Source organism: Numenius arquata, chromosome 24 (assembly GCF_964106895.1).
Source record: "Numenius arquata chromosome 24, bNumArq3.hap1.1, whole genome shotgun sequence".
NCBI lineage: Eukaryota > Metazoa > Chordata > Aves > Charadriiformes > Scolopacidae > Numenius > Numenius arquata.
Genome location: NC_133599.1, coordinates 6,887,392 through 6,914,966, shown reverse-complemented (window position 1 = coordinate 6,914,966; position 27,575 = coordinate 6,887,392). Strand labels below are relative to the sequence as shown.

General features: G+C 48.9%; 1 protein-coding gene across 1 annotated transcript; it reads left to right on the top strand.

The window, feature by feature from the left end:
- Nucleotides 1-26,743, top strand: KLHL12 (kelch like family member 12). Its single transcript, XM_074163319.1, is given in 13 exon segments — nt 1-42; nt 44-85; nt 357-554; nt 6,668-6,821; nt 7,619-7,836; nt 10,368-10,517; nt 14,468-14,582; nt 17,783-17,889; nt 18,877-19,072; nt 20,267-20,425; nt 21,614-21,712; nt 24,611-24,797; nt 25,156-26,743. Coding segments are annotated over 13 exon segments (1,794 nt in total). The 3' UTR covers nt 25,283-26,743.
- The last annotated feature ends 832 nt before the right edge of the window (nt 26,744-27,575 follow it).

Below are 27,575 nucleotides of genomic sequence, written 5' to 3'. Positions count from 1 at the left end.
ATGACGTCATCAGAGCGCACCGCGCGGGGAGAGGGAAGGGCGGGGGGGCGGTGAGGTGCGCGGGCCGGGACCTCTCCCCGCGGCGGTGAGTGCGGTCGGGCCGCCCCGGGCGAGAGCCGCCGCCGCCTTCCGGGGCTGGGGGCGGGGGGGGAGAAGCGGGACCGCGGGGCTGCGGGACCTCGGAGCTGCGGACGGCCTGTGGCCGCCGGGGCGGCGCGGGGCGGGGGCGGCCCGGGCGGGGCAGGGAGGGAGGGAGGGAGGGAGAGAGGGAGGGGCGGCGCGGCGCGGCGGGAGGGCGCCCCCTGGCGGCGCGGCGGGCGGGCCGTGACATGTGGCCGTGCTGGCTGTGCCCGCAGGTGCCGGGCGCCATGGCCCCCCCCAAGGACATCATGACCAACTCGCACGCCAAGTCCATCCTCAACGCCATGAACGCCCTGCGGAAGAGCAACACGCTCTGCGACGTCACCCTCCGCGTGGAGCACAAGGACTTCCCGGCCCACCGCATCGTCCTGGCTGCCTGCAGCGACTACTTCTGCGCCATGTTCACCAGCGAGGTCGGTGCACCCCGAGACCGCGGGCTGCTGCCGGGCCTGGGTGCTTTGTGGGTGGAGGAGGCAGGGCTGCCCAGTGCTTGGGCTGGTCTCTGTCAAGCTGCTCAGCAGCTGGGCCTTGATCCTCTCACGGTGGCCCTGGGTCCCTTTGTGGTGACCCAGGATCCCGCCGTGGCAGCACTAGATTCCCCCCGTGGTGGCTCTGGATCCTCCCATGGTGGCTCTAGATCCCCCCCGTGGTGGCCCTGAGCCTCTCTGGAGGTCCTCATACTTGCCCAGGATCCCCTCATGGTGGGCCTGGAGCCCTCTGGATCTTCTCCTGGTGGCCCTGGATCCCCTCATGGTGATTCTACATCTTCTCATGGAGACCATTTGTCATGCATGGTGGGAATTAGAGGTTGCAGTTGGGACCGTGGTCTGAATCATTGTCAGCTGTGTGACCAACCTGTGCACCAGAGAGCTGCCAGGCTGAGCTGGCAAACAGGCAGGCTCTGATACATTTACTGATTTTTGTAGCAGTGGTTTATGGTCTTCATGCTTCTGGGCATTTTTCTCGCCGAGGGTACCAGCCCCAATGCAGAGCTGTGTGAGCTGTGGTGTGTGTCACCGGGTGGTGAATTAAGGCAGCCCTGAAATGAAGGGATTTTAACTCACGTTCTGGTCTCTGTTGCACACTGGCTGATCAGCTGGTATGTGCTGGGTTGTGCTCTTGCTCTCACGGGGGATGTAACCTCTGGCACTGGGCTGGGGGGGGCCGTCAGCCCCTGCTGCTGCGCTGGGCTGAGCACCTTTGCTCTCACAGAACTTACTGTATTGATGCACACTACCTGCATGCTGGTCTTTCTGAATCACTGAAAGGTTATATTTGAGCTAAAGCTAGCACTTCATATTGTTAAATATAAGATGTTTTGCCTGGCTTTCTCTTGTGTAAGTTTGAATCAATCTTTGTGGCTTTTTCTTACAGAAGATGCTTCCCTTATGCTAGCAACTTCCCCATTAGGGAGAAAAAATACTAAGTAGCTCAAAGGTCATAAAGTTATTCCTGCTAGCCCAGTAATCCTTGCAGGAGAGAATAATCTCCTGCTTTGTTTTATCCAGCACTGAGCACTGTTGGCAGAGCTGTCCGTGTGCCTGCTGCTTTCAGTGCTGTCTCGGGTGCGCAGGTGTCTTAGTCTTCATAGTCCTTTGCAAAGCAACCAAAAATAGACATACGTGGACTGACCACATAACAATATATTTTCTGTTCGTGTCTTCATGGAATTTTTAAATTTGGCAAGTTTATGCTCTTTCTCTGCACAAAGGAAACGTAATTAAAAAAAAAAAATACAGAAAGCAAATTCAGTCCCTGGAGGCTGAAGTTTCCCAATAGCTTCAAGGTGCACAGCAGTATAGCAGGCTGTCCCTGCTTCTTTGTGTTCCTGTCTACGTTCCTGTCAATGCTTTTGACTTCCTGGACTTTATCGAGGCAGTCTACGGAGACCCGATCGCTCTGTGTGCTACAGAACATTCTTTGTGGCTGCTGACAAAGGCTGCATCTACCTTGCATTTAAGCTGAGATCATCTCTCCTTCCTTCTTTAGTGACCTTAATTCATAGATGTAATTATTCCTAGAAAAAAAAGCGCATCCAGTGCCGAGTGGGCATGGCTGCTCGATCTCCCGTGCTCCCAAATTGCCACTGCTTTTAAGAGTTTTACTTCTTTTGCTTAGTTTATATTTCTTCCAAATTTGCTTTTTCATATGGAAACCCAAAAATGACAAACCTGCCAAGCGGCACACGCAATTACTGAGTGTTTGTGGGAGAGCATTCTTTCCAGGAAATGACAGCTTGGTAAGCCTCAAAGTGGACCTGCTTCCTCTGTGTGTCAGTGACAAGTATGTTGGTGAGTGTAAAGGGAGAGCGTTTGGTTGCTCTCCAAACACTTGTGGGTGCAGCGTGTTTTGGCCGTGGCTGTAACTCGAGGGAACTCAAAATGCTGGGTTGTGTAATGGACTAACAGTCTCCGCGAGGGTTCCTTTGCCTTTCCTCACCTGCCTCCTGCGAATCTGGGGGCTGCTTGGCTCGTTGTAGTGTGTGGCCGTTGTCAGGCTTGGCCTGTGCAGGGCTTTGTTCAGAAATGATGCCTGGGTTGTGCCCGCTGTCATTCGTGAAGTTACATCTGTGTGTGGCCGGTGTAGCACCGAGACTGTCATCGGAGATTATCATCATAAAGAACTGTGTTTGCCAATCCCTGTGTCTCTAGTTTTCTTTCTTCTCTCACTTCTGACTTTAACATTTACTTTTAAAAGTTCTCAGTCTTACTTAGTATTGATTTCTCCCCATTTTCTGTTCCCATTTTCCAGAATGAAGAGAAGCCACTCATCACCTGTTCAACCCCTGGCTTTTGACAACACTTTTCTCTGCCCATGTGCTGAGTAGTGTGGGAAAACTGAAACGGCCGTCAGTTTTACCTGCAGGGTTCTTCCCTGTAGTGAAATATAAGAGCAATTTTAGCAAATGCTCCCTCAGATCCTAGTTTTGCACTGGCATTTCTGTCTTTGTTTGGACAAGTTAGTATAACTTCGGATTGTTAAGAGCTGATCATTGTATCCACCTCAGAAAGAAACTAGTCTGTCTTCTCTTTGAGGGTATGTTCTAGAAATTGAAGGGGTTTTTTTTCCCCTAGAACATGGAGAAATATTATTCTTATTCTGAAAATAAACAGCTTCTGTTTCCAGGCTCTTACATGGTCATCTTCACTGTACTGTGAACACCTTCCAGAATGCAGTGAGCCACATGTTAGCAGTCATGTTAGCAGTCATGCCAGTATTTCTTTTCCTCTATAGGTAAGAAGAAATTGGAGGGGTTTATTACAATATACTTTTGTGTATCTGCATTAGTGAAGGCAATTTGCACATCCTGGGGTAAAACTCCCAATGGCTCCAAATGATTCTCTTTAACTACGGGAATGTGTTTTCCTGGATGCTCCAGTTGATTTCTGGATCTGTACTGATGCATACTTTTTATGATATGTTAGAAATGTGCTTGTATTAGGGAGTATCAATCCCTTATTGCTTTACTTCCTGCTGGTTAGCAGAACTCTGATATTAAACAGCAAAGGGAGAAACTATACTGGAATTTTAACAGCAGAGATCCAGAGATGTGTCTCATACCGTTAAACACCCGTGAAAGGAAAGCTGCTGTGTTTTGATTATCATTGACCCTAATTTTGCGTTGCTTCAGAGTCTAAATATATGGCTGTATTGATGAAAGAGGGACTCTGTCCCAGCAGCACAGCACCCAGCACTGTGTGCAGTTCTCCAACACTGCGTGTGCAGGCTGGGGCTTGCGGCTCAGTCTCCATGGGATGTTCACAGTCAAGTTGTCTCCACTCTGTGATCCTTCTTTAAGGTATGACACTAGGATCCCAAGTTATTCTGCATCACATATATTGTGTGAAGGTACTTGTTCATTTTCTTCCTTCCAAGCAATCTTAGCATGTGAGTAAAGTGTGAACCAAATAACAACCAAGTGGTGGAGTGCAGCAGAAGTAGGAGGGAAGCAGGAGGTGGTCATCTCCATAGTGTTAGTGTTGTCCCCATGGTTTTGTGTTTTGGTCAACAGTATGAAGAGACTATGTGCATGGCTGATTATTGATTGTTGAATATTGGTTGTAGGGATAGGAGCTTCTTTACCAGCTCCAGGTCCATCTGTGAAGAACAAACATCTACAGCTTCTGCCTGAGCAGCGTAATCCATTCCCAGGAGATCTGATGCCCTTGCAATCTCCTGTCAATAGATGTTTGTAACTTCTTGTCCTCTTTCTTTTAAGTATATGTATGACCTACATCTCCATTTGCTTGTTGGAATCATATAATTATCTTGTCTGTTTGCTTCTGACCTTTGGTGACATCTGTGTCCTTTATCTGTTTTACCAAACAGCTTAGTCTTGGTTTGGGAATGTTTTGTCTAGCCCAAGTTAGGAACTCGTTTTAGCTCCTACATGCCATGCATGGCCTGTCATACAGCAGGTCAGACAAGGTAATTTGCTGTTCCTTTCTGACTCTGGATGCCATAAAGTTTGTTCACTGTGTCAACAGACTTGAAAAGCCTCTTCCCTCAGATTCCTTCACGTTTCACCATTACCTCCTGTGCTTCTTTCTCTCCTGTGAAGTGTATCTCTCTGCATCATAGAAATGGTTCGGTCTCAGCAGAGACATTTCTTCCCTTCTGGTGCTGTGTCATCGAATGCCTCTGTAGGAATATCCTTGACTGCTCTTATTTTCTCTACTTCCATATCATCTCCTTTCTCCCCAACTGTGGCAGATTCTAAGCCAAGTGATCATGCTTTGATCCTGCTTTCTGTTCACCGAGTCTCTGCTCAATCTGTCAGTAGCCAACTTTGGTCTCATTCTTGGCAAGAAAAGTCAAGGGCTTTTATCCGAATTGTGCTTGCACTGATGCTGACTGCTTCTTCAAAAGCTGGGGGGGGAAAGGGTTGTGTTTGCAGCGTGCTGCATGGAGACATCCTTATGTTGAGGTCCCTTTATGCTGACAAGAGTGTGCAGCTACGTGTGGGGTGTGATTAGTGAGTCCACCTGCTAATCCATTGTTCATGAATCATCGGATGCTGTGCCAGCAGCTTTGTGATGGATGCATTAAACTACAAAGCATCAGCTTTGTGAAATGTAATCTCAATTTTATACCTATAGAGGTGCAAATTGGGTGCGTTCGCAGAATTTACTGTTGCCAAACATTGACTGTTGAGAGGGTAACATTCCTTGGAAAAAATAATTATTCCAAAATCATATATCTTAGAAGTGATAAAATGGTCAGAGGACAAAGTTGGGATTGCATAAGTACCATCACTGTATGTAGTATCATTTTACTTTCAAGTATTTAAGCTAAACCTACATGCTACCTTTTAACTTGGAACTTCCTGGCCTATAGTCATTCTTTTTGGGGACCTTCACCATAAGCTTTCAGAATGGATCAGGAATTGAACAGTTAGGAAAGATTCTTATTTGGTTTGGTTTTAGAGTGGAGTGTTGAGGTGAAGCAGTCCCAAGCACAAATCCAGGCTGGACGGAGAATGGATGGAGAGCAGCTTTGCTGAGAAGGACTTGGGGGTGTTGGTTGATGAAAAGCTGGCCATAAGCCGGCAACGTGGGCTGGCAGCCCAGAAAGCCCCCCGCACCCTGGGCTGCATCCCCAGCAGTGTGGCCAGCAGGGCGGGGGCGGGATTCTGCCCCTCTGCTCTACTCTGGGGCCACCAACAGCGGAAGAACATGGACCTGTTGGAGCGGGGCCAGAGGAGGCCACGGAGATGCTGGGAGGGCTGGAGCCCCTCTGCTGTGAGGACAGGCTGAGAGAGTTGGGGGGGGTTCAGCCTGGAGAAGAGAAGGCTCCGGGGAGACCTTAGAGCCCCTTCCAGTCCTTAAAGGGTCTCCAGGAAAGCTGGGGAGGGACTCTGGATCAGGGAGGGGAGCCATAGGAGGAGGGGGAAGGGTTTGACACTGAAAGAGGGGAGATTGAGCTGAGATGTGGGGAAGAACTTGTTTGCTGTGAGGGTGGTGAGAGCCTGGCCCAGGTTGCCCAGAGAAGCTGTGGCTGCCCCATCCCTGGAGGGGTTCAAGGCCAGGTTGGAGGGGGCTTGGAGCAACGTGGTCTGGTGGGAGGTGTCCCTGCCCAGGGCAGGGGGTGGCACTGGATGGTCTTTGAAGGTCCATTCCAACCCAAACTGTTCTGTGATTCTGTGTAAACTGCAGCGTGACGTACACATCCAGCCCAGGGAGGAATCCCCCTGGACTGTTCCTTGTAGTAAAGCTGGGAGTTACTGCATGGAGGAGAGAGATTAGTTCCCACACAAATGACGCATGTAATTTCTACTGTCTCTAATCTCAGTTTCCTCGTTCTACAACGCAGTTTCGCTGTTGACCTGATCCATAATGAACTTTGTCTCTTTTACTCACCCTGTAAGTGAATTCTGTAGGGAAGTTCCCTCCTTCCCGTTATTCTGTTAGTGAAAATCTCTGTTGAAACCTCTCTGACAGATCACATTTTTAAAAACTGCTGAGTATTGTTGGCTTTGTAGTCACATTACTGAAAAATAAACCTTTTTCTCCCTTCTGACTTACAGCTATCGGAGAAAGATAAGCCCTATGTAGATATCCAGGGACTGACAGCCTCCACCATGGAAATCCTGCTAGACTTTGTATATACAGAAACTGTTCACGTGACAGTAGAAAACGTCCAGGAATTGCTCCCAGCAGCATGTCTGCTTCAGCTGAAAGGTAATTGCCAGGTATCAGCACAAATTGCACAATCTCTGCTGTTCAGAAATTTGGTTTGTCTGACTTTCTGTGAATGGAAGACAGATTGTGGGAGTCATGATATTTTATAAGTACTTATGTCAAACTTCTGTTGTCTTGTGTGCTGTGATCTCATTGGTAGAGGAACTGACTTGGGTGGAGAAAAAAGATGGTAAAACAGGTTGTTGTTCCATACTTTGGGCTACTGTATTTCTGCGTGAGAATTCCCAGGAGGAATTGTGGGCTGTATAGCACATAAATGTTACAGCTCAGTCAACTTATAAGCAAATCCTTGATGTCATTTGACTTGCCATCGTAGCATGTCTGGGTCGTAACAAACTGGCTGATGTCATTGCACATGCACCTATGGAGCTAACCCAGGCAGTTATCCCAAATCCCAGGCAACTACCAAAATAGACATTGGAGAAAACCTATAAATCTGGTAGCCATATCTACTAGCATATACATTTTTTGTTTATAATCCGTGAAGCTGAGTACAACTCACATTTGAGTCTTTTCCTAGTATCAGATTTATTTAACATTTGTGTTTAAATAGAATAGGCAGAGATCGAAACAGCCCAAACACATGGCCTGCTGCTTAGTGTTTTCACATCCCTCCAAAGAAATATATGCATGTGTGTGTTTCTGTAGTATTTTTAGGCTTGTCATTTGAGTTGGATTTTTGTTGTTGTTCAGAACTTTCTTTTCTGAAGCCCTTTCCAAAGCAGTGCATTGATAGTAAGCGTGCAGTGCTCATTCACCCCTCCAATTTTCCGTAGGTGTGAAACAAGCTTGCTGTGAGTTTCTAGAAAGCCAGCTGGATCCATCAAATTGTTTGGGCATTCGGGATTTTGCTGAGACACACAATTGTGTTGATCTAATGCAAGCTGCAGAGGTCTTCAGCCAGAAACATTTTCCAGAGGTGGTTCAGCATGAAGAGTTTATCCTCTTAAATCAAGAAGAGGTTGAAAAGCTCATCAAGTGTGATGAAATTCAGGTAAAACCTGAAAAGTACCGTTACTGTGCAAGCATTGAAGTTGAAACCAGTCAGAAATTAGTCCGTACTTCTAGGGTGGACTTCTCACACAGTTCCTGAATTTGAAATTTAATTTCCAAGAAGCTTATTATAATTTTTTAGCCATGTAATCTGAAATTGATCAGTAACATATAACTTCTATGTAAGAATTTGTTGTTGCACAGGCATTTCCTGTAATCACCGGTAATTACCTCTGCAGAGTTCTTGTTCTCCTTCTTTCCCCAGAGGAGCTTTCAGAGGTTACAAAGACACGTTGTCTCAATGCCTACATTTCAGAAATACCCTCAAGACTTTAACTTCTATTTGTAGACCTTCACATGCTACTCAGCAGCATAAGGAATGCATGTGTCATCCCAGGCATTTGGGTGTCCTCTACTTTTACAAGCAGCAGAATGCATGATGGTGCAGGGTAGTCTGACTCCAGGGAGTTATATGCAGATTTTGTTCCCTTAAGGTTGGTTTCTGGAGGATTTACTATTTGGCTGAAACCTGTCAAATACTCATAGAAAATTTGGAAAAAAGTATGTGTGTTCTTGAGAATTGAAGTTGAACGTTCCTTGGTAATGGGGAGGGGACTTGGTTTTTTTATTGAGATAGACTTTGTCAAGAGTTGATGTTTGCTTCTGTTCTAAGTGATTGAAGCAATCACTGTTCAGAGTTCACAGTAACACGAGCTCTCAGAAGCAAATCTGTGTAAGTGGTACCTCTGGTGAAATTCCTGAAAAGCCAATGTGGGGGTAGCCAGAGGAGAATTCTTGATGTATGCCTTGAAAGCGGCCTTTAGCCAAGCTGCCATCCTCTCATAAGTCTGCTCGACAAAGAGCGTACGAGGCAGCAGTGAAAGACCCTGGCACAGGCTGAGATCAGCAGTGGAGAAAGGTTGAGTGTGTTTGGTGTTTAACAACCCCCAGCTTTAATGCTGTGAGGGTTTGAGCTTATGTGGGTAGTGGTGAATACTGACATAATGCTTCTGGACAGCGAGGAGGAAATAATGAGGAACTTGAGAATGACCCAGGCACACTAATGAGATGATCCACACAGGCAAAGTAAAATTCACTGTGGATTGGGAGGGCTGATTCGGGCCCTGCACACGCTCAGGAGGGTGTCCGTTCCCAATACCTTAAGGAGGGGAAGGGAGCAAATCCAGCACCATGCCCCAGCGCAGGGTGACGTGCTGTGTCAGAGGGTACTGAGGGAGCACCCTCGGAAAATCCCCTGGCTGCTCCAGAAGTATAATGGCAGGTGCTCACTGTGATGCTGTGTTGAGTGTTTATCTATCTTTAGTTTAGTGTTTATCTATCTATTTATCTATTTCTGTTTATCAGGAAACAAATGATTTCAGGAACACCAAAACTGTTAAATGTGTTAGAGGACAGTCAGTTCAGGAGGGAATAAAACGATGTGGGATTATTGCATTTAAAGAGGAGGTGGGGAAAATTGGAAACAATAAAGTACACTGCTCTCCTTTTGTGAGCTCTAATTGTCCTTTCCCTGTAATCCAAATAGAAAGAGGCCATTTTAAATTACACTGTAACAAATATAAATCAATGACTTGGAAGAATTGCCTTATGTAATTAACCTCTGTGGCTCCCTGCTTCCAAACATTCTGCAACAGACAGCTTCAAACTGAACTTCAAAGTGGACCAGTCAGATATCGGTGGGAAGGCTCAGTCCTCTTATACAGTATCTCCTTTTATCTTCATATTTAATAACAGCTAACAGACCTCATGATAATAAATTCATGTCTGATTTGCTTTTGCATTGGATGATCTGAAGACCTGCAAAAAGAAAACCAAGCATAAATAATATATGTCTAAAGCACTTGAGGTTCTCTAGAAGTATCAAATTTAGATGCTTTAGTCAGTAATCTCTGGAAGTGGTGTAAGCACCAGCATGCGCTGGTCCTAGGTGGAGAGAGAAATAAACTAGTCAGAACAGTACCATTCGCACCCTGAGGTTCTCCACTCTGCAATCCAATTGTTTATAGTTTCTTAAATGTGGATTGAAATAAAAAAATCTTAAATGTATCTGATATGGCTTGGGTGTTAAAGGGGCGGTGCAAGGGGTTAGACATAAAAAAGAATGTGATTCTGATCATCTTTATGATGGTACTTTGCATTTTGCAGGACGGTGATTCCTGCTCCGCTGAGAAGTCAGGGGAGCTGCCCCGCGAGTCCCCGCCTGTCACAGGGCTCCCTCGCGAGCGGTGGCTCCCAGCGCCTGGCTCTGCTGCGAACTAGAAAGCTCGCTTTTCTGGCACTTGTTGATCTTAGCTGTAAAGAAAAAACAAATGCAGTTCTAAGGAAAATAAAATGAGGAAATTTCATAGTGCTTGTAAATACAGCTCATGGAAATTTCCATAACAGACTTTTACTTGAAATGTCCCGCTCCCTTGCTAGCTGTGAGCAGTGTCAGCAGCCTGGAAGTTGTCTGTTCCACAGCAGTTGCTGAAACGCTGTCCCGCAGTCTCATCAGCATGCGTCTCTTTCCAGGTGGACTCTGAAGAGCCAGTTTTCGAGGCCGTTATAAACTGGGTGAAGCACTCGAAAAAGGAGCGGGAAGCCTCGCTGCCAGAGCTGCTGCAGTACGTGCGCATGCCGCTTCTCACCCCCCGCTACATCACAGACGTCATCGACACCGAGGTATTGGCAGCCGGGTCCGTGGGCACGGAACGGCTGGGAGCTGTGTGTGGTTGCCATGTCCCGGGTTAGATGCCTCCTGTCCTAACAGGACACGTTAGTAGCTGCTCTCTCGGCTGATGCTGTTTGACGCTGACAGTATGGAGTTGTCCCCGTTCAGCTGCAGCACCCACTGATTTTCTCAGACGTCGTTTGCTGTGCCAGCAGCTACAGCACCCTCCTGTTCCGCTGGGAGCGCACCCTGTCCAGTGCCATTATCCAGTAACACATACACACAGCACCTTTCTGTTGTCACCTGTTACAGTTTTCTAACAAATGCTTCCTGCCTTCCATTCATAAGCGCTAGCAGGTCTCTCCTCTAGGCCGAAGGCTGCTGGTGTGTGATCCCAGGTGGGAAATGCCTCCTCAGAAGTTCTTTTAGGTGCAGGTGGCAAATGTGTCCCCTTGAATGAGGCCAGCAGCTGTGTAGGTCTGGGATCAACACACAAGTCAGAGCCATGTCTATTGCTGCTGCTTTTTGTGGCTGGGGTGTTGCAGAAGCAAACCAAAATGGGGATGATGATAAGAGATAATTAAGCTTTTGCGATGGAAGTTTAATTCCAAACAGTAAGTGATGCTGACCCCGTGCAAGGTTTGGCAGGAAGGCACAGAGAAGTTCAAAGCAGCATTCTGGTTTGATGGTGGTGAGGTGATCAGTGGTTCCAGCCCTTGTCACCTGACAGGTTGCTGAATGTCAAGTGACAGTCCTCTCCACGCAGAGAAATGGCTTATTTAGCAACATTCATCTCTAATGTGATACAGCTGCCTTTTAACGGATATTCTTAAATAAGGGTAGCCAACAGGCAGTTCAGTTGTGCCAGAGCTAAAATATATTTAGTCAAATTGTTAATGGTCCACATGAAATTAAATTAGAAGGTTACGTGAAAGGGACTGGTACCAAAGCAATTAGATGTGTTCCAAAACCAGCCTAAGGCAGTGTGTCTACAGGGTCTCAGCTTTCTTACTGTGCAGAATGGCCTCTCCGGTCTGGAAGTGACACACAACAGTGGAACATCATCATCTCAGGGCAGCAAGGAGACTGTTGGCCCTGTGTGGCATCATCTGCTCTGAACACCCTGGCCTTCTTGCACAAGCACCAAGAACTTGTAAAAATAAATCTTAACTTATTGCAGCAGCACATAGCCCCAACCAACCAACGGGGACTGAATGCTGATCGTTCAGGGGAGGTTGGTCCAGGGACCCCTCAGCCAGGGAGGGGAATTCCATGGCATTATGCAAGGAGGAGATGAGGCTGTCCTTGGGCTGCAGTGCCCCCTGCTTCTTCTAAAGAAGACCCGCAGTCTCTTCATAGCTCCACATCCCGTTTGCACAGGATCAAGCTAATGGATCCAGCTAAACTGCTTTGTTCGTTGTGCTCCTTGTTTCTTCTTTAATGGCAGGTGCATGCTGAGAGTTACATGGGGCACATCCAGCCAAACTGATTTCACATGTAGTCTGACTTTTGGTCCCTCTTCTCAGACATACTTCTACTGGCATAAATGTAGCAGAAGTGGCTTTTCCTTAGTTTTCCAATATAGTTATTTTCATTATGTAGGATAGGGAAGCTCTGCAGAGAGACTTAGATAGATTGGATCATTGGGCCAACATCAATGGTATGAGTTTCAACAAGGGCAAGTGCCAGGTTCTGCACTTGGGCCACAATAACCCCAAGCAGCGCTACAGGCTTGGGGAAATGTGGCTGGAAAGCTGCCTGGAAGAAAGAGACCTGGGGGTTCTAATTGACAAGCGTCTGAATACGAGCCGGCAGTGTGCCCAGGTGGCCAAGAAAGCCAACGGCATCCTGGCTTGTATTAGAAATAGCGTGAGCAGCAGAAGTAGGGAGGTGACTGTCCCCCTGTACTCAGCACTGGTGAGGCCACACCTGGAGTATTGTGTCCAGTTTTGGGCACCTCAATCCAAGAGAGATATCGAGGTGCTGGAGCGAGTGCAGAGGAGGGCAACGAAGCTGGTGAAGGGCCTGGAAAACAAATCCTATGAAGAGCGGTTGAAGGAGCTGGGACTGTTTAGTATGAGGAAGAGGAGGCTGAGGGGAGACCTCATCACTCTCTACAACTACTTGAAAGGACACTGTAGAGAGGTTGGTGCTGGTCTCTTCGCACAGGTAGTTAATGACAGAACGAGAGGGAATGGCTTCAAGCTCCAACAGGGTAGGTTTAGACTGAACATTAGGAAAGAATTTTTCACAGAACGAGTGGTCGGGCATTGGAACAGGCTGCCCAGGGAGGGGGTTGAGTCACCATCCCTGGATGTGTTTAAGAGCCGTTTAGATGTGGTGTTGGGGGATATGGTGTAGGGGAGAACTTTGTAGAGTAGGGTAGATGGTTGGACTCGATGATCCCAAGGGTCTCTTCCAACCTGGACGATTCTATGATTCTATGATTATGGAACCTGCAGTGACAGACTTTGCGTGAGAACTGAGCCATATCGGCGAGAACCATCTCGCTGCAGTCCAGTCTTAAGTTGACTTTGCATTTCCTGATGTACACCGTGCCAGAGCCTGCCCAAAGTCATTTTAATGCTGTCTGAACTGATGAGAGTTGGTTTTAGGAGAGTTCTTATGAGGGATCTTAAAATACATTGCATGTATTGCAATACATTGCATGTGATCAGGCCCAGCCAGCACGGGTTCATGAGAGGCAGGTCCTGCTTGACAAACCTGATCTCCTATGACAAAGTGACCTGCTTGGTGGATGAAGGAAAGGCGGTGGATGTTGTTTACCTGGACTTTAGGAAGGCCTTCGATACAGTGTCCCACAGTATCCTCCTGGAGAAACTGGCTGCCCGTGGCTTGGATGAGAATATTCTCCACTGGGTTAAAAACTGGCTGAAGGCAGGGCCCAGAGAGTGGTGGTGAATGGAGTTAAATCAAGTTAGCAGCCGGTCACGAGTGGTGTCCCCCAGGGCTGGGTACTGGGGCCGGTTCTCTTTAACATCTTCATCAACGGTCTGGACGAGGGGATCAAGTGCACCCTCAGTAAATTTGCAGATGACACCAAGTTGGGTGGGAGTGTCGACCTGCTGGAGGGTAGAAAGGTCTTGCTGAGGGATCTGGACAGGCTGGATCAATGGGCTGAGACCAATGGGATGAGGTTCAACAAGGCCAAGTGCTGGGTCCTGCCCTTGGGTCACACCAACCCCCTGCAGCGCTACAGGCTGGGGGCAGAGTGGTTGGAGCTGCCTGGCAGAAAAGGACCTGGGGGTGTTGGTCGACTGTGGGCTGAACGTGAGCCAGCAGTGTGCCCAGGTGGCCAAGAAGGCCAACAGCATCCTGGCCTGTATCAGGAACAGCATGGGGAGTAGGACTCGGGAGGTGATTGTCCCCCTGTACTTGGCACTGGTGAGGCCCCACCTCGAGTGTGTGTCCAGTTTTGGGCCCCTCACCACAAAAAAGACATTGAGGTGCTGGAGTGGGTCCAGAGAAGGGCAACGGAGCTGGTGCGGGGTCTGGAGAATAAGTCTTATGAGGAGAGGCTGAGGGAGCTGGGGTTGTTCAGTCTAGAGAAGAGGAGGCTGAGGGGAGACCTTCTCGCTCTCTACAACTCCCTGAGAGGAGGGTGTAGCCAGGGGGGGTCGGTCTCTTCTCCCAGGTCACAGGCGATAGGACTAGAGGAAACAGCCTCAAGTTGTGCCAGGGGAGGTTCAGGTTGGATATTAGGAAAAATTTCTTCACTGAAAGGGTTATCAGGCATTGGAATGGGCTGCCCAGGGAGGTGGTTGAGGCACCATCCCTGGAGATACTCAAAAGACGAGTTGACATGGTGCTCGGGAATATGGTTTAGGGTTGGTGGTTTTTTGTTTTTGGTTTTTTTAAGGTTGGACTAGATGATCTTAAAGGTCCCTTCCAACCTAGGCGATTCTGTGATTCTGTACCAGTGACTCATGTTTTTCCCCAGCCGTTTATACGATGCAGCCTGCAGTGCAGAGACCTCGTAGATGAAGCAAAGAAATTTCATCTTCGGCCCGAGCTCCGGAGTCAGATGCAAGGACCCAGGACAAGAGCACGTCTAGGTGAGCAGCAAAGGAGAGGACACTGAGGAGGTCTGGGGCGTTGGCAGGTATTGTGTTATACGCCATGTCTAGTGCCTTGTAATCGCATTGAAGTGCTTCACAGCAGTAACTTATCAATCCACAGTCCCCGGTGGTACAGAAAGGGGACTGGAGCAAGAGACAGAGTGACATTTTTTCAGAGCACAATTCCTTAGTGGCAATGTGAGGGCCAGTTGGTTGCCTTTAATCCCAAGCCTCTGTTATAACCATAAAACCAGTTTCCTGAGTTGTTGGTGCCTCCAGATATGTTTGCCTCAGCGTGCAGCTGTCCGAGAAGTGCGGGAGGAGTTTCTTCCTGTCCAGAAAGGCAGGTATCAGTGTCAGAAACAAAATGAGCTGCAAGGTGGGAGACAGCTGTGTGTGTTACACTAAACCTGAGTTTTCAAGAGGGAATCTCAGAGGGGGAAGCACAAGGAGGGAGATGGAGAGGCCCCTCTTTCCTTTCAGAGGAATTTTTTTTTTTTTTCTCCCTGCTCTTGTTAAGGCAAATAAATCACAGAATCCCTGCTGGAAGGAACCTCAAGGACCACCTCGTCCAACCTTTCTTGGCAAAGGCACAGTCTAGACAAGGTGGCCCAGCACCCTACCCTGTCCAGCTGAATCTTAAGTGTCTAATGTTGGGGAATCCACCACTTCACTGGGGAAATTATTCCAACGGCTGATTGTTCTCATTGTCAAAAATATTCCTCTTGTATCCGATCAGAATCCCCAAGGAGTAACTTGTACCCATCACCCCTCATCTTTTCCGTGTCACGCCTTGTAAAAACAGAGGCTCTGTCTTCTTTGGAGCCACCCTTTAAATACCGGAACATGGCGATAAGGTCTCCCCTGAGCCTTCTTTTCTCAATGCTGAGCAAACCCAGTTCTCTCAGCCTTTCCTCATACTGCAGCTTCCCAGTCCTTTCATCATCTTTGTCGCCCTTCTCTGGACCCTCTCCAGCCTGTCCACAGCTTTTTTGCATAGCGGGGACCAAAACCGAACACCATATTCCAGATGTGGCCTGACCAGCGCTGAGTAGAGTGGGATAATGACTTCTTTGTCTCTGCTGCTGATGCCCTTGTTGATGCAGCCCAGCATCCCGTTGGGTTTCTTTGCTGCAGCATCACACTGGTCACTGGCATTGAGCTTGTTGTCCACCAGGACCCCCAGGTCCCTTTCTGCAGAGCTGCTCCCCAGCTGGATAGATCCTAGTCTGTGCTGCACGCCTGGATTATGCTTTCCCAGGTGCAAGACCTTACATTTGTCCTAGTTGAACTTTACACGGTTCTTGTTAGCCTGCTCTTCCAGCCTGTCCAGGTCTTCCTGCAGGGTGGCTCTCCCTTCCGAAGCGTCCACTTGCCCACTCAGTTTGGTGTCATCAAATCATGATTTCTCCTACCAAGCACAGTCACTGAATTTTTGCAAAAATGCTTGACTTAGGGCTGTAAGCAATTGAGAGCAACATAAACAGTAGGAATGACCTGCAGAAGAAGGAAAAGTGTTGTTCTGGCTTCTTCGTGACTGTGGCCGTTCCTCACCTGACACGCCTTCTCTCATCTTCAGACTCCCTCTCTCTGCCATGCCCTTACCATGGGCGCGCTCATGGGGCGCTGCCATCGGTGCCAGCGTTGGCTGCTCTTCGGGCAAGCGAACCCCGCTGCGTGTTCTCCAGTGCCGTTGCTTGTGCAGCGGGGACGGCCCTGAAAAACGCTTCATGGCCATTTCCTGTTATTAACGCTGTTTTAAGGAACAGAATACAGTTTATCCACTAAAGCAGGAGGGTAAATTACGTTTGTCAGAGAGAAACGTTGATTAGATTTTTTTTTGCCTGAAGGGAATGTTGTTGTGATGTGGTGTGACCTCCAGCATAGTCCAGGCCACAGATGGCTCCTGTTTTTCTGGGAACATCCAACATGGGTCTCAGTGACATGCAGCTCAGCTCAACCTGTCATTTTAGAGACACGTTTCATTTTGCTCTTAGTTGAAGTGCTTCACCTGATTGATAAAGGAGACATCACAAAACTGTTTTATTGGTTAATTATACAGGCAAAAGCTGTGCACCTTATTGCTAAGGTTCATCTTCTGGATTCAGCCCTACCTGTTTTAATTGATTCAGTGCCATCTGCTATCAGCAGTGCTCTTACCATGTGCCACTTATCAACTGTGATTAAGTTGTGTATTAATTTTGTATGGGATAAACTGACATGGTTGCACTTTCAGCTGCCATACTGTACAAGAAGCTTTCCAAATTGTTCTTGGATGTCTTTTGTGAATCCTTCCCGGTTATTTTTTTATATTATTCTCCTTCATCTGGAAGCTGTTTTGCTTTGTGACAGTGTCTTGTTAAATCTTTGTTGCTCAGTGTTCAGTCCTTCTGCAATGAAAAGCTGGACATTTCTAAACTCCAGTAAAACTTCCTGTTGCAGAAAGGGCCCAAAGGATTCAGGGGATGCTCATCTATTTTTAAAACGATGATAGAAACCTACCACTAAGGCAGTCATTACAAGGGAAGTTAATACTCTCCAGGTCACAAGTCTTATTTAACTCTCAGGGAGAAAATAAGAAAAATTCAGGGACAATCTCAGAGAAAAGAAAGTAGAGGAAAGGCAACTTTGAAATAAAATACATAAGATTTAACAGGCAATTCCTTTGCAAATATTTCATTAATTTTTCACTTGTTTCTGAGTGAAATGGCTAACAAAGGTGTCTTCTGCTCTGGATGCCATTTGCAAACGAAGGGAGAAGGCCCTGTTTTGTGAGGAGGCTGCAGCGAAGCAGGCATCCTCCTTCAGCTTTCATGGGGTGGTAAGAGGTTTGGAAAAAAAAATGCGGAAAGAATACTAAAGAAGATATTATCAAGCCAACTTCAGCACCTAACTTAGCCAACTTGCCTTCTCAGAGTCCCACTAGGAGGAAGGGGCAGACAGCTCCTACCACCTGAGCTCACCCTGCTCTGCCACCACCCTGGCAGAGCTTCTCTCTCTTCCCCCCGCTGAGGACAGAGGGACCCCGGGTGGCTCCTGCCCAGGTCAGGTGCCGCTTCAGAGCAGTGATCAGAACAGGGATTCAGAGGCTGCTTGTTGCACCAAGGAAGGCTCAGTGTTTCTTCAGGTGATTCCCTTGAGGTGACCCTTTGGTTGTGAAGTGATTGACTTGACTTTGCTCTCCCTCTTTACTCTAGGAGCTAATGAAGTCCTGCTTGTGATCGGCGGCTTCGGCAGCCAGCAGTCACCTATTGATGTTGTGGAGAAATATGACCCCAAAACCCAGGAGTGGAGTTTCTTGCCAGTAAGGGACCATTTTTGACCACCACTGGGTTGAACAGGCTGTGATCAAATGCTGATCCTGTAGTGTCAGCTGTATAACCTTCCTCCTTGGGCTGTCTGTCTTTGGGCGTTCTGCTTGAAATTTCTGACGTAAAGTTCTTCATAGTTGCTGGGGTTTACGTAGTGAATGCTGAAACCACTTCACGTTTGCAGATTTGCTAAGTAAGCTTTGTATAAGAGGTGGTTGTCATATTTCTAATCAGACGAGCCTGCAGAGACCCACAGCTTTGTTGTGGGAGTGAGAACTCTCGTGTTTCTTATTGAAGAGGTGTTAAGCTTTAAGGTTAGTGATGGTAATTGAAATGTCAATAGGATTAGTATAATCAGTCCTGCTCTCAGGCAGGCTGCACAATCTGTCTGGTTTCATTGTTTCTGAGCATAATGGGAGACAGAAAGGCAGAGAGAATTCCTGCACTGAGAACTATTTCTACCCAAATTTAAAATCACCTTTATCTTGTGTGAAATGGTGGAGAGTTGCCTCTTCTTCAATATTGCTAATCACAGAAGACCCTGCATCACCTCGTGTCCCAAAATTCGGTTCTTTTTTGGACGCTAAAAACTTCAGGTATTTTCATCAAAAGACTCTTCTGAGTCTCCACATTTTCCCATTACCAGTCTCCGCAGGGAGCCAGCGGGAGGGCACACCAACCTCCAAGATGCATCAAAGATTCAGTAGCGCCATAAGATAAATTACATTTAATGCAAGATATTTTAGTGCAAAGAGACGTGGCTGTGAGAAGAGAACATGGCAGAGACAGAGTACAGGCAGAGGAAGGCAAACGCAGTCGTTAGGCGTTTTAGCCAGGGCTGTATCCTTTAAATCCGTAGTGCTGTTTGCCTCTGCAGTAGTGGGCTATTTTCCAAAAGAGGATAGAAGAGCAGCAGTCAGTCTCCGTGCATCAGTGTTATTTCCTTTTCTTGACTTTTTTTATTCTTTTCACTGCTTTAGAGTATCACCCGCAAGAGGCGCTACGTTGCTACAGTGTCCCTGCATGACCGGATTTATGTGATTGGGGGGTACGATGGTCGTTCTCGTCTCAGCTCAGTGGAGTGCTTGGATTATACATCAGATGAGGATGGTATCTGGTACTCTGTGGCGCCGATGAACGTACGGCGAGGGCTGGCAGGAGCCACAACCCTGGGAGGTATGTCCTGTCACCGTACTGACAGCGCAGAACAGTTCAGTTCTTGTGCTGAAATGCCCTAAGCTGGTGTGTGCAGAGTGGGATGGCTCCGAGGGAGGAGGGGAGTCTGAAATTCTGGCTTCTCGTCATTTGGATGCAGAAATGGAAAACTTGCCCACTTATCCTGAGAGGAGCTGCCTCCGCTTCATTCCTACGGCATGTGTCTGTGCATCGAGGGAAAGGAACCCTGGGGGATTATGGAGTGGGAAGCTCTCGGGGTGGTGAAGGTGGTGTGTGTTACTGAGCGCAGGCACCACGAACAGCAATAACCACCCAGCGCTGGGGAGAGGCTGAAACCGGAGCCCGTGCAGAGAAGGGTTCTTAGGACAGACTTGGAAGAAGAAAATTACTGAGCAAACTAGAACACTTCAGCTTGCTTATGCTGGCAAAGCAAAGGCCAAGAGGGGATATGATTGTTTTCTATGAGTTTAACTTGGCATGAGAAAAAAATGGGCAATATAAGAATTGAATAAGAACAAATGGTTATAAGCAAGCCAGGCAAAAGTCGGTGTGGAAAGAGAGGAAGTTTCCTAGCCATTAAAATTACTCTAATGAATATTCTGTGCTTTAATGCTTATATTACAATATCTTCTTAATAATTAGTATTGGTTAAATATTATTCATTTAGATTGTTAATAATCTATGCTAATTAAAGTTCTCTTAAAAATGCAGCTGCTTGGAAGATAACAGATTTGTGAAAGCATTGCATGAATTAGGTTATCCAGGATAAGGGACTGATCTCAATGATCCAGATCTATCTTCTGGATCTTCTTTCCTGTTGCCCTGTGTGTTTACTGCCTTGTAAGCATTTGCTTCAGGGAGGTGCTGACAGGATGCTGGTGACAGGCAGGGTCTGGGCACAGCAGTGTTTCAGCAGGTTCTGCAGCATGAGAAGAATAAATGGGGTGTCCGTGTTGTGTTTCATCCATCAACAAGAAGCAGATTTAAGGGTCACCTGGGTTTTATGTTTGTTTAGTTTGTTGGGTCCGAGCAGGCTAATGCCGTGAGGTAGGATGAGGAGGCTGGGTCTCTCTTGGCTCCGAATGTGCCAGGATCTGTAGTTGTTTCTGTATTTTGCAGTCGGAGTTGTAGGCTCGCTCCATGTGCATGCTTGATACTTGACTCGCTGAGTCCAACCTCTGTCTAACCTTGCAGACATGATCTATGTTTCCGGTGGGTTTGATGGAAGCCGACGTCACACCAGTATGGAACGATACGACCCGAACATTGACCAGTGGAGTATGCTGGGAGACATGCAGACGGCGCGGGAAGGAGCGGGGCTTGTTGTGGCTAACGGAGTTATCTACTGCCTCGGTAGGTGCCCTTGGGACCTCTAGGCGTTCTGCAACACTTGCTTTTCACAGAAATGGCAGTGCAGATGCTGTCTGTGAGAAGCACCAACTATGTCATGTCCCGGTTAGAAGAGAAGACTTAATTTTCCTGCGCTGGGCACTGCACAGCTCTGCCAAGGAACGCAGCCTCTTCTCACCGTTACCATCGCAATGGCTCAGGCTGGAGCTGCCATTAACTACAGTAAATACTGTCAGAAGCAAATTGGCCGCAATCAGGCTACATTTGAGGGACAGCTGAAGCGTGGGGGATGAGCAGTGCCTGCTGAGGTTTGCAGGGATGGGCAGTGGCTGAAATGCCCCAGAGATGAAGCAGATAGTCACAGGACGTAGGGTGCATCTGCCCCACATGAAGCAACGGTGGCTGTAGCACTCCAGAAATGTGTCCTCAGCTCTCTGCTCCTTTCTGTAGCACCCATTTCATTTTCAGAGACCCACACCAGCTGTGAATACGGTGAGAGTGCTAGAGGGCAAATCTCTCTGAAGGCTTCAGTAAATTTGTTCTGTGGATACTCCTTCTGGGCCCCAGAAAAGGCAGACCCAGTGCTGTACCCACATCTGTTGCAGTCCCGTTCCTGGGGAGTCACAGATACTGGACACCGGTATATGGGTCTTGTCTCCCTCTCCCAGATTCCTCCCATGCAGTCCCCTGAGGCAGATGCCGGGACGCTGCTCCTTTGCTCATGCTGCACAATGAGATTTCTTGGTATCCTCTTGTGAAGGAGCTCTGTGAGACATCCCAGCCCACGCTGTGGAGCCTCGTAGTGTCAGCTGGCAGCCGCAGCATAGGGACCCTGAGCCAGCACCAGGTCTGGAAGCTGAACACTGGCTTTAGCAGCAGTGGCATCAGCAGTGGCATCAGCAGTGGCATCAGCAGGCTTGGAGGCAGCTCTGGGCAGTGCGGTGCTACCCTGGCTGCACTGGTCTGGAGAGGTGATGCTCTCCCAGCGCAGCCTGTGCTTGCTCTGAGCTGGCTCCGCTCTGGCATTGCGAGCTGCGGAGATCCTCCTTGTCCTGCCACCCCGGTGTGCTGGGAGCTGGGCTGATGGCAGTGCAACGCTGTACTAAGGATGAACAGGCATGTCACTGCTCTCTACACAGAAAACATTTTCTGGAAGTCAGACCCATGGTTTGCTCCTGTATTTTGTTTCAGGTGGCTATGATGGGCTGAACATACTGAATTCTGTAGAGAGGTATGATCCCCACACTGGACACTGGACAAATGTCACCCCAATGGCCACTAAGCGCTCAGGTAAGAGCCCGGAGTGCCTTGAGGTCAAAATGTTTTGGACTGCACTGAGGAAGCAGTCACTGCTGGCTTGTCCTGCTGCCCTGCAGGATGCTGGCTCACCCAGCGGGTGGTTTGCCTTTGAGAAGGGATGATTTTAGGACATGCTGACTCAACTCCCCAAGAGAGAGATTAATTTTCACATGCCTGATGTCTCCATCCCATGCTAAGATGTGTACAGAGGAATGTAGCGGGGGTTTATAGGTTACAGAGAGGGAGAGGAAGTCTTATGTGACTTCCATAACTAGGAACAGTGCACGGCTTGGAGAGAAGCTAGCATGGAACAAAGCACAGACCATAGTGCAAGAGAGTGGGACGGTTTGCCAAGTCAGCACTTGTCAGCTGCGCAGGACATGGCAAAGGCAGGAGGGCTCTGGCAGACCCTCCTTCTCCTGCGCCCTAGGAAATGCTGGGCATCAGCTCCTCGGGCAGTAGAGAGCAGCCAGAGCAACGTCACGCTGCAACAGTCATACACTAATGACTGGAAACATGGTGCCATTATGCATTAATTACCCCCCACCAACTCTTAGTTTGTCTTTCCTGCTTGGTGCCCTATCTGAGCTTTAGGTTTGGCAGCGGTATCTAGAAGAAAAATTTTTGGAGTAACTTTGTCTCGGCTCTCCTTCATTTCTCAAATGAGTTGGGGCTTGTACAGCTCCTGTGTGCTCATGTGCTGGCCCTCTGCTATTGCACTGTGCCTCGGGCCACCTGCCCCAGGTCTCCATGGCCGTGCCAGCGAGCAGCCAGGGCCTTGCTCAGCCGTGTGTGGGTGGGCAGGATGCTCAGTGCCTCCACAGCTTTGTCGTTCTCGATGGAGCAGCTCTGCTGTGCTGACAGACTCTCTTTCAAAACCCTTCTGAAGTTGCTTTTTCTCTAGTTCTTTCAATAAATGTCCTTTACAGTTAGCCCAGGCATCGTTGTTTCTGTTTGTTCTCTGCTGCAGTGTTCTTGTTTAGGGACAAGTGCTGGTTACTCAATTAAAACTGGTCACTCTTCTAAAAACATGTAAACTTTCTTGTGCCTGCAGCAGCATTCACCAAAACCCCAAGCTTTAAATATTTACCCCTGTGACAGGGCTATTCCTGTTAAGTGTGGGTTGGAAAGTGTTTCCCATGTGCCAAGAATGGATTTGGTTTACAAGTTGATCACTTTCCACATCCAGAAGGACCCCCACAGACAAGGATGTGATAAAATCTGTGTGTTTTCCCATGTCAGAGGCAACAGGTGAGACCTGTCCCCAGATCTCTAGAAAGCCTAAGGCTGAGATGGCTTTCCCCGGGGGCTCTGTTGTGTGTACCAAAGAAGATTGCTTTGGGCAAAACCAAAAGCAAAGAGTTCAAGGGAAAAGCCTTTTATAAGAATCATTTCCCAGGTCCGTGCTGGCTTCCCATGAGACTCGGAGGCTTTGGGTAGCAGTGCCCTGGCCCACGCAGCGGGCTTCTCGGTGCCACAAGTGAGCAGGAACAAGCCAGGTTCCTTCCTCGGGGCTGTGACCTGGAGCGCTGAGGTCTGAAACGGGGGGGTGCCCAAGAACATTTTTTGCCCTGGGTTTTTGTGCTGCTGTTCTGCGGTACTAACACCCTAAACTCCTAGTAGCTTACATACCAGTTGCACTTCAACCTCCATCCTGCTGTCAGTTCCAGTCCATCCATCCTTGGATTCTACGACTTCTTTTGCCCCGAGGCTTTGACACTCTTTCTAGACCTGTCTGCATGTGGGTCTTTGAATTCTAAGAAAGACGGGGACTAAAAGTAATCTTTATTCATAGAGGTTGACTCCTTCTTGTTTCTCTTCATCTCTTAGGACAGGTTCTGGAGGTAGCCCACCCCTCAGAAACCATGGCCACATTGCATTGCTAGACCCGACTGCTCTGATTAGGCCTTGGTCTGGTCTCAGCCAAAGTCCTTCCTGAAGCCACTGGCGAGGCCAGGGGGGCACCCTGGCCATTCCCAGCTGTTTTGATGCTCTCGGCAAGGACAGACGGTGAAAGTGAGGTTGCATTTAGTGGAACAGAAAGTCTCTTATACCCTGTTTATGGAAGAAACAGATGGGTGCCCAAGAGCCGCAGGGTGGGTGGGTCGTTTCCTTCAGGGTATTCATCAGTGCGTTAGTTGTGTGTTGGTGGTAACAGCCTGACGGGGTTTACTCCGCTCGAAACAGCAGCAGCTGTTGCAGGAGCACCTGAGGCCACGAAGTGCATCCGTATCTTACTTTGTTCTTTGGTGCTTTACTGGAGGGGGCTGCAGATGAGCAACAGGGGCTGGCAGGGGTTTATTTTCCACTGCCATAAATTCCCAGTTGGGCCAACTGTATTATTGATTGCTTTTACTGGGGCAGGTGAGAACAGCTGCTCAGACAGATGCTTCAGCCACTTACGCCTCTGTGATCGTGTCGTGGACACTAGTTTTCATTTCCCCACCTCCCAGAGGAGCAATGTCAAAGAAATCCCTTTTCCAGCTTCACATGGAACAGTGTCATTCTCCTTGCTACAGCCAGGGGCTGGGTGACACCAGGGAGCCAGAAAAGCCAGAGAAACCTGGCTGTGTGGGGACACAATCCCAGCCGGCAGCTCTGGTGCTGGTCTGTTCAGGGGCCGGGGAGTCCTTCAGCCGAAGTGACCAGCTCCTGTTGCTGGTGCTGCCCTGGCTGCTGCCCAGCGCTGCTCGGTCCCCTGAATGCCAGAGGTTCAGCAGCATTTCCTAGAGTTACAGGTTTTCACGTATCGTATTGGAGACAAAGAATAAGAAAATCTCCTCTGAAGAGGGAGGAACTGACCTAGTTGAGGCTTGTAGCAGCGAGCCCCAGGCACGGTGCTGCCAGTGTCACCCATGGGTGTAACTGTGCTGTCTTCTCTTTCCCCAGGGGCTGGAGTGGCTCTGCTGAATGACCACATTTATGTCGTTGGTGGGTTCGATGGGACGGCACATCTCTCCTCCGTGGAAGCCTATAATATACGCACTGATTCCTGGACAACTGTAACAAGCATGACAACCCCACGCTGCTACGTGGGGGCCACTGTGCTGCGGGGACGGCTGTACGCAATCGCTGGGTAAGCAGCTGCCCTGGCTGGAGAGGGAGATGTCCTGCATGCCTGTTTGCTGGAACAAGCGAGTTGAGGTGACAGCCCGCTGCCCTGTCAGGTGGCCTCTCCTCGCATTTATATTTCAAGCTTTGAGAGAGGAGACAGCCCACACATTCACCGCCTCTGACCTAAATAGGCAGGATGATGGTCCAGAGCCAAGATAGGCAGGAGAGCGGCAGCAGACAGCAAAGGGGAGCCTCGTGCAGTGGGTTTATTTGAGGCTGTTCCTGCTGTACACAGCTGTCCAGCCTCCCAGGAAGGGCTCTGAACACCTCAACCTCTTCCTTCAGCGGTATCCCTCACCCGTAACTTTCTGTCCTCGCAGATACGATGGAAACTCCTTGCTGAGCAGCATTGAATGCTACGATCCCATCATCGACAACTGGGAAGTGGTAACCTCCCTGGGGATGCAGCGTTGTGACGCTGGAGTCTGCGTCCTTCGGGAGAAGTGATCCGGAGGGAGCTTACAAAGAAGAATATCCTAAAGAGTCTCAGCCAGAGGAAGAGTCCCAAGTGATTTGCAGTGACTGTTCTTGAGAGTTGTGGATGCTGTGGAAATAGGCACCAGGACAGCAGCTTTCTGTGCTGCTTTTGACTAGAGCATATGCATAAACGTTTTATCTCGGCAGTCATTTGAAATCGGGGGCTCTGTGTGAAGCTGGAGAAGGTGGAAGTAGGTCAGGAGAAGCTGCATTCTCTGCTGTTCCTGTGGCTGTGTCCATTGGCAGAGCAGAGATGCCCCAGCCTTGGCGCCAGCCAGCCTGGTGAATGCTTCCAAGGACATGTACATACAACTGGGTGGTCTGTTCAGCCGCTGCAGGACCACACAGGTCCTCTGGTTGCTCTCAGCCACATGGATGCGTGAGGGTGAATCCAGCTGCTCTTATGTTTCAGCTTCAAATCATCTTGTACATAGTGAATGTTTAAACATGCTCCTCAAGCGCACAGCAGCGCAGAGCCAAACGGAGCGAGCATGTGGAGGGGGTCCTGCACTGTAGCTGCGTCTGCAGGTCCCTCACGGGTCTGCACACAAAAGGAGTCACAGATTCAAGCTGTCAACTACTGAGATCCAAAAGCCTGAGGCTGCAGGGGGCAGAGGGTAGGGGAAAAGCTCATTGCCTGGTGTAGAAGCAGGTCTGCAGAGTTTGTGCCCTGATCAGGGGGGCTCAGGGTTCATCACATTGCATTTCCTTCAAAAAGCTTGACAGACCCAACTGTAAAGTGCTGCATTTTCTGGCAGCCGGAGCCTTGCTGCGATGTGGCGGTGCCTTTGCCCCCATCCCGGTGGGGAGGTCACCTTGCAGAGGCTGAGGCCCTGAAAGTAGGGACACAATTGCTACTATCCCTGTAGATCTTGGTGGTGAGTGACTGGAGTTCGTCCCTGGAGAGCCCTCTGTCCAGCGCACCCACGTTAGCCTTTCAGTCAAGTTCATAGTGTTGATTTTCCTTTTATCTAGGGTTTTTCTGCTTCCAGGGCCGTTTTGGAGTGACATCCAGGCTTCCATTTTGCCCTTTGTTCTCAGCTCTTCATTCCCCCACCTCGTAACTCCACATCCTTGTACGCTAGTGATCCTCCGTCTGCTCCGGGAACCCCACTGGCTCACTGGAGCACTCTCTCCTCAGCATGTCTCCTGCCTCGCTGCATCTCCGGGAGCTCGGGCTCTCCTTCGCCATCGGCTTGGCCCCCGCAGTGCCTGGGCTCCGCGTAGTGCTGCTCGTCAAGCTTACTGCTGACTCCGTGCTTGGGGACAGGGTGGGATCAGGGACGTGGTGGCATGACTTAATGATGCACTTTCAGCCAATGCTCTGACTTTCTGCATTTGTTTCTATCACACAAGTGTTCTGTGGTTTTGTTTCCTATGTTTATTTTTTAATGAAAATATAAAGAATAAAATATTTCCTGAGCCAGTGGGAATTTAGCTTCTGTTCTCTACATTCAAGCCATTTCTGTAAGTGCTGTGTGGAGGGTACGTACAAACCCTGTGTGAGACCAGGCAGCCTCCGCAGCAGTGCCTCTGCCCGGCGGCGGCAGCGTGGTAGTGAAAAACTGCTCCATCCGCTGGGATCCATGGCACAGAAACCCTGGAGGACTTGCTAACTGGGGGTGAATTTGTTGCAAGATCTGCTTGAGAAGAGTGTGGCAGCAGAGATGAGGAGAAGACTGTGATAATACTCATACGATAGAGCCCGCGGTTGCAAAAAATAACAGCTCCTTTGTCCGCCATGGAAACGTGGGCTGAATGCAGCCCAGTGTTAATTAGTCTGATGATGGTGTAGCTACAAAATACCTGTCCAAAACCTTCTGTTGATTTGAAGGCAAACTGCAGCGTTCGCCCCAGCGGCCTTTGATGACAGTGCTCTCCCCACCGCCTCCCCCAGTAAACATCTGACATTCCAGGTTTCAGATAGTCTCTCCTGACACATCTCCCTTGGGATGAACAACTCTGTCACTCTTCAGCCAGCGAGAACTATGTGAAGAACCAAAAAGGTAAAAGGAGCTGCTTGGGAGAGTGCAACGTTCCTGAGGAAGCACTCATGCTCTCATACATGGATCCGTCCCACCCCCTACACCTCTGCCATCGGCAGGGAGATGGGCACAGGGAGGGGATTTCCAGGCTACCGAACCTGGAGCCACCAGTAGCTCCCCTTCCCGTCCTGCTCTCCTGCAAAGTCCTCACGGGTGTGGAATCAGCTCCAGAAGTGACTTGTGCTGAAAAAAAAAGATGTCCAGCGCCTCGTTCTGCT